Consider the following 13,916-nt stretch of genomic DNA (forward strand, 5'->3'; position numbering starts at 1 on the left):
CCAGCACTGTCCGAAGACATCTCGATGGTCATGTGGCCGGCATGACTCAATGCGCACAGAGCACTGTTATCTTCCCATCAAATGGGGCTGCCCTTGAAGAGCATCCGGCGGCTTCAGCTAGTCCAGAATGCGGCCGCGCGAGTGATTGTGGGTGCACCTCGGTTCGCCCACATAACACCTATCCTCCGCGAGCTGCGCTGACTACCTGTTGATCTCCGTGTGCGCTTCAAGGTGCTTCTTGCCACCCACAAAGCCCTTCATGGTAGTGGATCTGGGTACTTGAGAGACCGCCTCCTGCCAATTACCTCCTCGAGACCCATTAGATCTCATAGATTAGGCCTCCTCCGAGTGCCATCCGCCAGCCAGTGCCGGCTGGCCACTACGCGGAGGAGAGCCTTTTCAGTAGCAGCTCCGACCCTTTGGAACGATCTCCCCGTGGAGATTCGTATCCTCACCACCCTCCAGACCTTCCGCGCAGCCCTCAAGATCTGGCTATCCCGTCAGGCCTGGGGGTAAAGATTATAATTCGCCCCCACCCGAATGCTGAATGAATGTTGCTTATTTTTTTAATTACATGTTATGTTATATGTCATTGTATGTATCCCCTCCCATATAAGTTGTTAGCCGCCCTGAGTCCCCTCAGGGAAAAGGGCTGCCTATAAATAAACTTATTCTAATTCTAATTCTAAAGGTGGTTCCTATTTTTCTACTTCCTTTACAGAAATTTGCAGATGCTGAAAACAAAGCTGTGAATTATTTGTTGCAAAACGTTGCGCAGTCGCAAAACACCTTTGTCTTAGCCATCGTGACTTATGCTCTCACTCAAGCAAAGGTCAACCACCCTAACCTCCACTCAGCCTACCTTCGCTTGAAGAATGAAGCTCAAGTGAAAGGTAAAGCCCTCCTTATATCAACTCAATTCACCAGCTGCGTGCGGTGGCCTAGAGGTGGTGCTCTCGCCTCAGAATCAGGAGGCTGTGAGTTCGATCCTAGGTAGAGAGCCCCATTCTCATTTGGGAATGATGAGAATGTATCTGCCGAACTAAAACTCCGCATTGGTGACAGGAAGGCATCTGGCCAGTAAAACACTCAACTAGCTCCATTCAGTTTCTCAGACTCTACTCTACAAGGGATTATGGACTCATTAAAAGAAGAAGATGATGGTTCACCTTTATAAACACCATAAAAATAGAATGGAATGGAACGGAATGGAACAGAATTCTTTATTAGCCGAGTGTGATTGGACACACAAGGAATTTGTCTTTGGTGCAGATGCTCTCAGTGTACAAAAGGAGAATAAAAATACATTCATCAAGAATAAAAAGATACAACACTGAGTGATAGTCACAGGTTACTAATAAACTATCAAATCATACTAGGAAACCAATGAGAACAATATAAATTGAAAGATAGAAGCAACATGGTTATAGTCGTAAGTGGGGAGAGACAGGCATTAGGAAGGAAGAGAAGAAGAATAGTAATACAATCTTAGTAAATTATTGACAGTGTTGAGGGAATTATTTGTTTAGCAGAGTGAGGGCGTTCAGGGAAAGCCTGTCCTTGGGTCTAGTTGTTCCGCTGTGCAGTACTCTATATAACTTCGGTTTGAGGGTAGGAGTTCAAACATTTTATGTCCAGGGTTCGAGGGGTCTGTAGATATTTTTTTGACTCGTGCAATATACAGGTCTTCGATAGAAGGCAGATTTGTAGCAATTGCTAAGAATAAGAAGCCAGGGGGACATATTCTCGTTGGTCCTTTGGTTCTTTGGCTAGGCTCAGAGGTGAGACGGTTTCTCCCATCCCTTCTGTGATGCTCTATCTCTTGTTATTTCCAATTTACAGGAAACCCTCCAGTCTACCGTTTCTGGAAAGAGACCCCCGTCAAATTCGACGCCAGCATTCCCTCTGAGGGCAACGCCAAGATGGTTGAAACCACCGCCTACGTCTTGCTGTCCATTTTGCTGAAAGGCGACCACAACTACGCCAAGCCGGTCATGAAATGGTTGACCGAAGAGCAGAGATTTGGGGGTGGATTTTATTCGACCCAGGTATCAGCGCTCTCCCTCTCCCACTTCCTCCAGGTCAACCGTAGGAACCTTGAGCATCCTTACAGCTTTAGACAACCCCCGAGACCAAGGGTGTCAAACTCAATTTCATTGAGAGCCGCATCAGGGCTGTGGTTGACATTGGGGAGACCAGGGAGGTGTGGCCAGCTGGGTGGGCATGGCCAGCTTGATGTTACTCCCCACAGTGCTGGCCTGATTTACCCTCTTCGCATTGAGTAGACTAAGCCAAAGCTACATTGGCCTGATTTTTCTTTTTCCAATTGGGTACACCAGGACAGCCCCGCGGGCTGGATGCAGCCCACGGGCTTGAGTTTGACGCCCCCTGTTCTCAGTGGTGGGATTCAAAATTTTTTACTACTGGTTCTGTGGGCATGGCTTGGTGGGCGTGGCAGGGGAAGGATACTGCAAAATCCACATTACCTCCCTACTCCAGGGGAAGAATATTGCAAAACCTCCATTCCCTCCCCATCCCACTAACCTGCCTTCTAGCTCCATTCTCCTGTGCAGGGCAACAAAAGAAGACCCAACCAATCAGCTGGGACTTGGGAGGCAGCGAATACATCAGGGGCGGGGCCAGCCAGAGGAGGTATTTGCCGGTTCTCCAAAATACTCAAAATTTCCCCTACCGGTTCTCCAGAACTGGTCAGAACTGGCTTAATACCACCTCTGCCTGTCCTAGACAATGCCCGCAGCATTCTGCTTATCTCCAGGCGGAGCTGCAACCATGAATGAATGCTTAGTTAGTTCCGTGACTTAAACTTTTTGGTTGATTGGCAGGGAGCAGATGTTCCCTGCCAATCAACCACTTAATAATCTGTTCTAATTTAAGAACAGACTTTTGCGCCGTTTAGCATGGAATTACTTGCCTGGTATGGTGTTCATTTAACGGGGGGCGGGGGGGAGTCTCACTGATACTTAATTAATTGCTAAATCCGAAAAAATTAAATCGAAAGCCCCATGAAGAAACCACTTATATAATATGCTAGGAGGTGATTATGACTTCGAAGGCAGAAGAGGCGAGCCGGGGTGATGAAAAATATCCTTTCTATCGAGATGTTGGGGTCTAATTTTCCATTTTCTCATCCCTAAAAACCAGAAATGGATTTATTTCCCTCCCAATTAATACACGATGTGGTTGCCTCCCTTCTAATGCTTTCTCTTTGGGGTTTCTCCCCCCCCCTCTCACACTGATTTGACAGGATACAGTTATTGCTTTGGAGTGCTTGACAGAATATTCCATCCTGATTAAACGGCTGGCACTGGACATGAACGTCAAAGCATCTTACAAGTTTCAGGGAGATTTCCACACGTACAGGCTCACGCATCACAATTACATCGGCCGGCCTGTGGATGTGAGTTCATGGATCGGGGAGGGGGATGGATGGGAGTTCAAAGAAAGCAGGTGTTTGGAGTGGTTTTTGATCTAGGAATTGGTCCGTTGGCCAAGAAATATTATTTGTGGGTTTTAAGCAAGACTGCGATGACCTAGGCATGGCACAGAGAACTGGCATGAGTTGCTTTATTGGCACCAACTGTGCCCTCAATGTTCCTTTCAACTCTCCGGCCCAGAGAAAAACTCTTCCACAAACCTGTTAACAGCCTTTGGCTGAAAATACTCAAGTCCCAATGTTGTAAGCAGAAAACTTTCAACTATAAATCCAACACAGCCAGAGAAACGGTATGAATCTCTTTATTAACACCAAGTATGCCCTCAATGTCCCTTTCAACTCTCTGGCCTGGAGAAAAACTCTTCCCCAAACCTGTTAACAGCCTTTGGCTGAAAATACTCAAGTCCCAATGTTGTAAGCAAAAAGCTTCCAACTATAAATCCAACAAGGCAAAATAAGGTAATTAATCCGGCAAGATAAGGAGTTCCAGAAGTGAAGTAGCATGGCAGTAAATCAAACCAGTTAAGAGGATGCCAGGAACTCGGATAAAGCAGTTAAGCCCAGATGATTTCAGCGTTTGTTCCCGATAACCGCCCCTCCCATTTGCCTCTCCTTTAAACTCCATCCCCAGGTGTGCCTTGCGAAGGGAATCAGGGCCGTTTCCTCCCTCGTAAGCCGCACAAGCCCCCCGTTGCTCTCTTCTCCGCTCTTCCTTGCATGCCCTAAGATGAGGAAGGGGGTGGGCCTTGGTCTTCATCTGAACCCCCTCTCCCTTGTTCTACCTCTCCCCTGCTCTGCCCAGCCTGACTTTGCCCTTCCCCAGTTCCCGCCACAGCCATGAATCCTTGGATTATGGCTGGCAGGAACAATCGGGAAGTTCAGAAGTAGGGAGTTTCCCATTTTTTAAAAAACAACAACAACAACAACAACAACAACGGGCCCTTTACAATTCATTTAGTGACAGTTCAAAGTTACGACGGCACTGGAAAAAAAGTGGAATTTCTCCTTCTCGTCCCACTTACTTTTTTCCCCCAAGTCACGCTTTCATCCCCCTGCTTCATGCCTTAGCTGGAGAGACACTTCACAGATCGTGATAAAGTGGTGTCTAGAGGTGTAGCTCTCTCGCTTCACAACCAGCAGGCTGTGAGTTCGATCCTAGGCAGAGGCAGATATTTCTCTCTCTCTGGGCATAATGAGAATATATGTGCTAAACAAAACTCCGCAATGGCAACAGGAAGGGCATCCAGCCAATAAGCGCTGTTCAGTTGCCCAGTCTGCACCCCGCAAGGGATTATGGGGTCATTAAAAGAAGATGATGATGATAAACCAGGATTCTAACAAAACCAGATCTGTGCCTCAAGCAGCCAAAAACATCCAGATCACGTTTATGATGATTTAACAAGAATTTAGCAGCCATAGGGATTAATGATATATTAATGTATACTGTATACTGTATACTTTATATATATATATATTGCCATTTCTTTGCAAATTTAGGCTTCCGTGAAGGATAATATAGACATACACACAGGGAGCAGTACCGGGACAGCAGCTGTGACTGTAAGTGAACAATGCACCTTCGTTTGCAAGCAGTCCTCGACTTACAACAGTTTAGTTTAGTGACCGTTCAAATTTATGTGCTGGTTTAGATTATGGCTGGCTGCTAAAAGTTACAACGGGGCTGAAAAAAGTGACATGACTGTTTTCACACTTCACGCATCCCCGGGGTGACGCGGTCAAAATTCAGTTGCTTTGGCCACTGACTCCTACTTATGACGGTTACGCGAGTTCCCCTTTTGCGACCTTTCGACTGGCAAAGTTGATGTGACAACCGGATTGACTTCACAAACCAGGGTACTAACTGAAGAAGTGCACCGATTCACTTAACAACTGTGGCAAGGAAGCTCGTACGAGGGAGCAAGGTTCAGTTAGCATCTGTTTCACTTAGCAACCCAAATGGTCGTCTCAACTGTGGTCATAAGTCAAGGACTGCTTGCATTTACATTTAGGTGATCTAAGAAGTGGTTCTTGCATCTAGAACCCCAAATATCTATACATAAACACAAAATTATAAATATCTTGCAAATCCAGCTTGGCGGGATGAATGTGACAGAAGGACATAGAAATAAGTAATGGAGAACTGGATGGCCAACGTATCCATTGAGCTACAAAACAATGATATCAGCGTCCTCTGAGTTTTGAACCCAAAACTCTTCTCGTTAAGTTGGCTAGAAAGGTGCAGTAGTAGATGGAATATTACTGTCATTGATGGTCTTCACAAAATTGAACCTCTGACTTAATTACAGATATTATAACGGTAACTAGAAACTGGCTGGGGGGTTTCAAAGTCTCCAAATTAATTTGGTTTTTCCCCCCCAATTTGGGTATTTGCAGCTGAGAAGCGTGTATTATGTCAGCAGCGTTTCTGAAGACACTTGTGACTTTCAGTTGAAGATTGATGTCACGCTAGACGGTGAGGAATTCTTTATTATCTTCTATCTATCTATCTATCTATCTATCTATCTATCTATCTATCTATCTATCTATCTATCTATCTCTATCAATCTCTATCTATCTATCAATCTCTACCTATCTCTAGCTATCAATCTACCTCTATCTATCAATCTATATATATCTATCTATCTCTATCTATCTATCTATCTATCTATCTATCTATCTATCTATCTATCTATCTTTATCAATCTATCAATCTATCAATATCTATCTATCTATCTATCTATCTATCTATCTATCTATCTATCTATCTATCTATCTATCTATCTACCTACCTACCTACCTACCTACCTACCTACCTACCTACCTACCTACCTACCTACCTACCTATTGTATGTATGTGGGTGTGTGTTTCCAGCATAACTCTGGAGTGTCTCAAGCAATTTCAACCAAACTTGGTACACTCGGGGGAGGGGGGGAATGCTCTGCTATGTTACAGCCTGTTGTGCCTTCAAATGGCTTCTACTGTACTGCTGTAAAATGGATTCTAATGAACAGTGCAGTGGAATTGCCATGGTAACGGTCTCACAGTACTTCACAGGGGGGCTCCCTCTGGTAATCGGAACTACATCTAAATAAAAATAACTTTAATGCTTAACACATAGAGAAGTCTAGGTTGAAATCTTCCGTCTATCACCTATGGAAAACAATCCTATTTAATTCAGCCTCCACAGACAATATTGGTCACATCTCCTTCAACATAGCCTGGATGACCCCCGCCCCCCAAATGCTAAAATCTCAGTGTCTTGCTTGGCTGGCAAGTACTTCTTTAAACAATACCTTCCTGGAGGGCCCCCAGTTTTCCAATCTGGTTGGGGGGCAAGAACGCTTGTGTGAGCTGTTCGATTTTCGCCCACTTCGTACTCTGAGGGATCATTAACCCTGAACTTCTCTATTTGAAAAACTACCTCCTTTTGCTTTTACAGAAGAGAAGTATTACCTCTCCTTCAATGAAGTCCGGCTGTTGGTTGCCTGTGCAAAGTAAGTGTGGATAATTCGAGGTGGTTGTGTGTCACAAGAAGCACTTCAAAAATGGCCCAAAAATAGTCTGAAACATACAATACAATAGCAGAGTTGGAAGGGACCTTGGAGGTCTTCTAGTCCAACCCCCTGCCTAGGCAGGAAACCCTATACAATTTCAGACAAACGGCTGTCCAATATCTTCTTAAAGACTTCCAGTGTTGGGGCATTCACAACTTCTGTTCCACCGATTAATTGTTCTAACTGTCAGGAAATTTCTCCTTAGTTCTAGGTTGCTTCTCTCCTTGATTAGTTTCCACCCATTGCTTCTTGTTCTGCTCACAGGTGCCTTGGAGAATAGTTTGACTCCCTCTTCTTTGGGGCAACCCCTGAGATATTGGAACATTGCCATCATGTCTCTCCTGGTCCTTCTTTTCATTAAATTAGACCTATCCAGTTCCTGCAACCGTTCTTCCTATGTTTTAGCCTCCAGTCCCCTAATCCTCTTTGTTGCTCTTCTCTGCACTCTTTCTAGAGTCTCCACATCTTTTCTACATCATGGCAACCAAAACTGGATGCTGTATTCCAAATGTGGCCTTCCCAAGGCCATATAAAGCGGTATTAATCCTTCACGTGATCTTGATTCTATCCCTCTGTTTATGTAGCCTAGAACTGTGTTGGCTTCTTTGGCAGCTGCTGCACACGGTTCCCTGACAAATGTGCGCTGGACAAAAGCGCGCCCAACGAAACCGCAGCGACAAAACCACGAGTTCTAAATTGCGCCGACGAATGAGCGCAGAAGCGCGCCGACAACAGCGCGCCGACAGAAGGGCGCTCTAAACCTAACCCTAAACCTAACCCTAAACCTAACCCTAAACCTAACCCTGAACCTAACCCTAACCCTAAACCTAACCCTAAACCTAACCCTAAATCTAACCCTAAACCTAACCCTAAACCTTACCCTAAACCTAACCCTGAACCTAACCCTAAACCTAACCCTGAACCTAACCCTTACCTTACCTTAAATCGCACTTCTGTTGGCACGCTGTTGTTGGCACGCTGTTGTGGGCGCGTTGATGACGTTGCGGTTTTCGCGCCGCGGTTTCGCCGGCGCACTTTTGTTGTGCGCGCATTTGTCGGGTCACAGCTGCACACAGCTGGCTCCTATTTAAATGGTTGTCCACTAGGACTCCAAGATCCCTCTCACAGTTACTCCTATTGAGCAAGGTACCACCTATACTGTACCTGTGCATTTCGTTTTTCTTGCCTAAATGTAGAACCTGACTTATTTCCCCATTGAATTTCACTTTGTTAGATAGCGCCCAATGTTCAAGTTAGTGCCCAATGTTTAAATGGCCTGAAAACGGCCCAAAAACAAGCATCATCCTGTGTAGGTACAAACCTCGGAGGAGGACGGGGCAATTTTCCTCTCCCCATGCAGTGATTGACGTCTCTCTTCCTAACGGCCTGGAAGCAAATGAGGAAGACTTATCTCTTGTAAGTAACGCTGACCTCCCCAATTTCTTTTAAAGCAATATAGTGACATCTGAATTCCCAATACTCGACTAACGGCTGCAGTTGAGCCCAGAATTCACGTTGCTAAGTCAGACTTTTGTTAAGTTGGCTTTTACGACCAGCCTTGCCGCGTTTGTTAAGTGAATCACTGCCGTGGTGACGTCAGTCCCACAGTTGTTAAGTACATCTGGCTTCCCCCTTGTCAGAAGGTTGCAAAAGGGGAGTCACGTGACCCGAGACATTGCAACCGTCATAAATGCGAATCAATTGTTAAGCGTCCGAATGGAAATCACATACTCTTGGGGACGCTGCAAAAGTCATAAGTGGGGGGGAAAGGTCACAGTGTTGTTGTCACTTCAGTCACTAAACAAACTTGTAAGTTGAGGACTGCCTGTCTATTTTTTTGAACGGAGACATGTACTTATAAACGCCATGGGGTCTCCAACGGCATGTTTTTGCTGAAAACCGTCCCCCTAGAAATTCAATCACCTGGCAAATGCCCTGCTTTTCTTTTCCCAGCTTTCAAATAGTGTGGATCAGCTGATTTCAAAATACGAGATAACGCCCGATGGGCATGTCGTCATGCAGGTAGACTCGGTACGTTTCTTGCCTCTTTGTCACATAATTTTATTTCTCACAAGGCTGGTCAAATAATCAATTATGTGTGTGTGTGTGTGTGTGTGTCTGTGTGTGTGTTGCATTTGTGCTGATAAATAAGTAAAGGGAGACTAGTATAGATCTATTTCAAGCTATTTAGCTCTCATCAGCTAGCCATACCCTTACTGGGATTTGAACCTGTGCTGTATTACATATTAAGCATTTGTGTTAACCACTAAGCCACAAGGTTCTCCTCCTTTATCAGCTGAGCCAGGGAAATAGGTATAGCCGATAGACAGAAAATGGAAGCAGTATGCTTCCTCCCATATTTGGGCATACCAGGGGTTGTGACACTAAATACATATATGTATATCTATCTATCTATATAGATATATATCTATATCTATCTATCTATCTATCTATCTATCTATAGATATAGATATAGATATAGATATAGATATAGATATAGATATAGATATAGATATAGATATAGATATAGATATAGATATAGATATAGATATAGATATAGATATAGATATAGATATAGATGATATATCTATATCTATATCTATATCTATATCTATATCTATAGATATAGATATAGATATAGATATAGATATAGATATAGATATAGATATAGAGATAGAGATAGAGATAGAGATAGAGATAGAGATAGAGATAGAGATATAGATATATAGATATAGATATAGATATAGATATAGATTGATCACCCTGTGTTTCAGAGCTGCATAATTCAAACTGGATTAGTCCAATAGTCTTGGTCTCTGTTGGTCTGTCTGTCTCTCTCTCTCTCACACACACAGACACACGAACCAATGAAGCGAACTAATTGCCTCCTGCAAATTCCACTCCCCTTTCGCTCCTCTGTTATTTCCTCTGGGAGGGGCCATTCATTGTCCCCTGTGGCCTTACTCCCAAGTCGACCCCTGTTCTTTAGCTCTTCCCTTCGTCCAGCAACTCTGTGCATGCACACACTGGGAACAGGCTCCAGCTGTTCTTCTGCCTCACTGATGTCTGACTCCGAAGACAGCTGAGAACTGGCATACGTCCCTGGCCCCCTCTCTGCCTCCGACATCAGAGCCTTCCCCAGACTCCAGGACTGGCCCATCTTCCTCCCCAGCCTCCTCACTATCCGAATCAGCTGCCAGCTCCACTGGCTGCTGGCAGGCCACAAACTTCTTATGCCCAATTGCCTCAGCCAGGGGTGGGTTTGCACACCCCACTCCTGTAACTGATCTAATTTTGGAAACCAACAGAAGTCGGATTGGCTCATGACAAGAGCTGAGATAGCAACGCATCCAAGATTTCTTGACGTTTCAGGGCAGAGAAGCCGGGTAGAGAAATATCATGTATCCCGAGTCCCTCTGAACTTGCATTATTCTCTACAGATTCCAGGAAATGAGTTCCTGTGCGTTGGTTTTCGAATAACTGAAATTTACCGGGTGGGAGTGCCAAGTCCAGGAACCTTCTCGGTGTATGATTATCATGAGCCTGGTAAGGAATTCATGTTTGGATGGCTTTCCCATAAAAGAGAATCTGCCCTTTGGGGGGGGCTAAGCATGTTGGTTCAGCACATCAGCTTGTTAATTGAATTTAGGCTGGTGGCTTCAGTACTGATTATTCTACAGAGTCGAATGCTCTTTCTTATTTGGCATTCAGCTTTCTCAGAAATCTACCATATTTCAAGAGAGTTTAATCCTTTTCTTCCCTCTTCCCTTTCTTTCTCCCTTCCTTTCCTTTCTTTTCCTTTCCCAGCTTTTCTTGCCTCTCCTTTCCTTCCCGTCTCCCTTCCTTTCCTTTCCTCTCATTTCCTTCTCTCATCCCCTTCTCCCTTCCTTTTCTTTCCTCTTTCATTCCCTTCTCCTTTCCTTCTCTTTCCTTCCCTTCTCCCTTCCTTTTCTTGCCTTTCCTTCCCTCTTCCCCTCCCTTCTCCCTCCCTTTCCTCTCCTTTTCTTCCCTCTTTCATTCCCTTCTCCCTTCCTTTTTTTCTTTTCTTTCCTCCTCTCCCCTTCCCTTTCATTCCCTTCTCCCTTCCTTTCCTTTCTTTTCCTTCCCCAGCTTTTCTTTCCTCTCCTTTCCTTCCCTTCTCCCTTCCTTTCCTTTCTTTTCCTTCTCCAGCTTTTCTTTCCTCTCCTTTCCTTCTCTCTTTCATCCCCTTCTCCCTTCCTTTTCTTTCCTCTTTCATTCCCTTCTCCTTTCCTTCTCTTTCCTTCCCTTCTCCCTTCCTTTTCTTGCCTTTCCTTGCCTTTCCTTCTGTTTTCCCCACCCTTCTCCCTCCCTTTCCTCTCCTTTTCTTCCCTCTTTCATTCCCTTCTCCCTTCCTTTTTTCTTTTCTTTCCTCCTCTCCCCTTCCCTTTCATTCCCTTCTCCCTTCCTTTCCTTTCTTTTCCTTCTGCAGCTTTTCTTTCCTCTCCTTTCCTTCCCTTCTCACTTCCTTTCCTTTCCTCTCATTTCCTTCTCTCTTTCATCCCCTTCTCCCTTTTCTTTCCTCTTCCCCTCCCTTCTCCCTCCCTTTCCTCTCCTTTTCTTCCCTCTTTCATTCCCTTCTCCCTTCCTTTTTCTCTTTTCCTTCCTTCTCTCCCTTTCCCTTTCATTCCCTTCTTCCTTCCTTCTTTCCTTCTTTCCATCCCTTCCCTTCTTTAGCTCTTCCCCTCCCTAACTTTACTACACGATCAATCTCTCTCTGTTTAAAAAAAAAACCTAATGAAACTTTTTCTTGTTCTGTTTCTGCAGATAAAAAATGCACTATCTTTTATAATGCTTACGGAGAAGAATCTCTTGTCAAGTTATGTGAAGGCAGTGAATGCAGATGTATGGAAGGTAAGAGTCAAAAGTAATTTGAATTGAAGGACCTGGGGGTGGGGGGAAATGTTAAGAATTGCTGCAATGTTTTATTTTTTTTTCTAACAACAGAACTTCCTTTAGATCACGAGATTGATATGAGCAAGCAGTGTGTCAGAGCACCCTATAACATGATTCATTGTAATTGAGTTTGTTTGTTACCAACTGTTTCCTAGTCTCAGTGTGGATATGGTGTGTATGTGTGTGTGTGTGTGTATTTGTGCGTGTGAAGAATTGCAGGTAAATCTTAAAGCACCATTTTTTTAAAAAAAAAAACCTCATTTCTAAACAGTGCATCAAATAAAGAAAATTCTGCATCTGCTTGCCTGTACTAAAATTGAAGAAAAGGAAAATGGAAACATATATAATAAGGAAAGGAGAAAGATGAAAGAAAAGGGAAGTGGAAAGATGAAGGGAGAGAGGGAAGTGGAGTAGAGGAGAGAGGGGAGAGGAGAAGAGGAAAGGGGAGGAGAAGGAAGGAGAAGGAAGAAGAGAGGGGAAAGGAGAGAAGGAAATGGATGAGGGGAGAGGAGTAGGAGAGAGGGAAGAAGTGGAGAAGAGGGGAGAGAAGAAGGGAGAGGAGAAGAGGAAAAGAGAGGAATAGGAAGGAGAAGGAAGTAGCGGGGAAAGGAGAGAAGGAAATGGACAAGAGGAGAAAGGGGAGGGGAGAAGAGGAGAGAGAGGAGAGGAGAAGAGAAAAAGGAAGGAGAAGGAAGAAGAGAGGGGAAAGGAGAGAAGGAAATGGATGAGGGGAGAGGAGTAGAAGAGAGGGAAGGAGAAGGAAGTGGAGGAGAAGAGGAAAAGGGAGGAGAAGAAAGGAGAAGGAAGAAGAGAGGGGAAAGGAGAGAAGGAAATGGATGAGGGGAGAGGAGTAGGAGAGAGGGAAGAAGTGGAAAAGAGGGGAGAGAAGAAGGGAGAGGAGAAGAGGAAAAGAGAGGAATAGGAAGGAGAAGGAAGTAGCGGGGAAAGGAGAGAAGGAAATGGACAAGAGGAGAAAGGGGAGGGGAGAAGAGGAGAGAGAGGAGAGGAGAAGAGAAAAAGGAAGGAGAAGGAAGAAGAGGGGAAAGGAGAGAAGGAAATGGATGAGGGGAGAGGAGTAGAAGAGAGGGAAGGAGAAGGAAGTGGAGGAGAAGAGGAAAAGGGAGGAGAAGAAAGGAGAAGGAAGAAGAGAGGGGAAAGGAGAGAAGGAAATGGATGAGGGGAGAGGAGTAGGAGAGAGGGAAGAAGTGGAGAAGAGGGGAGAGAAGAAGGGAGAGGAGAAGAGAAGAGGAAAAGAGAGGAATAGGAAGGAGAAGGAAGTAGAGGGGAAAGGAGAGAAGGAAATGAACAAGAGGAGAAAGGGGAGGGGAGGGGAGAAGAGGAGAGAGAGGAGAGGAGAAGAGAAAAAAGAAGGAGAAGGAAGTAGAGAGGGGAAAGGAGAGATAAATATGAAGAATGATGGTACAATTATGAAAATAATGTCCATAACTATGACGTACAGTATTATGTATTTAAAAGAGATTACAAATGTCTGATTAAGAGAATGTTGGTTATAATCAGGGTGTATAAAACTATGTATACCATAAAAAACTGCATACAGCCAATACATTGTCGCTGCAAAACTGGAAATGTGATGTATTATAAAGAAAAAACGTACAATAAAAATATTTAGAATAAAATAAAATCAAAGAAAAACATGGGTTTAAGTCTGAAGGGGGAGCCAAATACTCCGATCACAGGCCTCCTTGTCCAAGAATCACACAGAATCTTTTCTGCTTCAACTTTCCTGCTGAAAAAAAAAATCTTCTCTTTCCTCAAAAAAATATAGCGGAATGTGGACATATGCAGCCCCGGCTGGACACATCCATAACTTTGGATACCCGAAAAGAGGCAGCTTGCCGGGATAACATCGCCTACGGTAATGAGTCTCAGGTCTAAGAAAAAAAATGGTTCCATAAACATGGCATCAGAAATGGGATGTGTGTAGAGTTTCCTTGTTTTAAATTGATTTTTTATTAATTACAGTTCTTAGTGC

General features: G+C 44.3%; 1 protein-coding gene across 1 annotated transcript in view; it reads left to right on the forward strand.

The window, feature by feature from the left end:
* C5 (complement C5) overlaps positions 1 to 13,916 on the forward strand; it is a 50,793-nt gene that overhangs the window by 32,774 nt on the left and 4,103 nt on the right. Inside the window, exons 28-38 of the mRNA XM_032232559.1 lie at positions 722 to 893; positions 1,843 to 2,048; positions 3,266 to 3,418; positions 4,952 to 5,014; positions 5,849 to 5,927; positions 6,895 to 6,949; positions 8,323 to 8,425; positions 8,963 to 9,040; positions 10,450 to 10,555; positions 11,795 to 11,881; positions 13,710 to 13,799. Of these exons, the coding sequence (XP_032088450.1) occupies positions 722 to 893; positions 1,843 to 2,048; positions 3,266 to 3,418; positions 4,952 to 5,014; positions 5,849 to 5,927; positions 6,895 to 6,949; positions 8,323 to 8,425; positions 8,963 to 9,040; positions 10,450 to 10,555; positions 11,795 to 11,881; positions 13,710 to 13,799 (1,192 nt within the window). The remainder of the gene's footprint in view (positions 1 to 721; positions 894 to 1,842; positions 2,049 to 3,265; positions 3,419 to 4,951; positions 5,015 to 5,848; positions 5,928 to 6,894; positions 6,950 to 8,322; positions 8,426 to 8,962; positions 9,041 to 10,449; positions 10,556 to 11,794; positions 11,882 to 13,709; positions 13,800 to 13,916) is intronic.

This window comes from Thamnophis elegans, chromosome 16, assembly GCF_009769535.1.
Source record: "Thamnophis elegans isolate rThaEle1 chromosome 16, rThaEle1.pri, whole genome shotgun sequence".
Taxonomy (NCBI): Eukaryota; Metazoa; Chordata; class Lepidosauria; order Squamata; family Colubridae; genus Thamnophis; species Thamnophis elegans.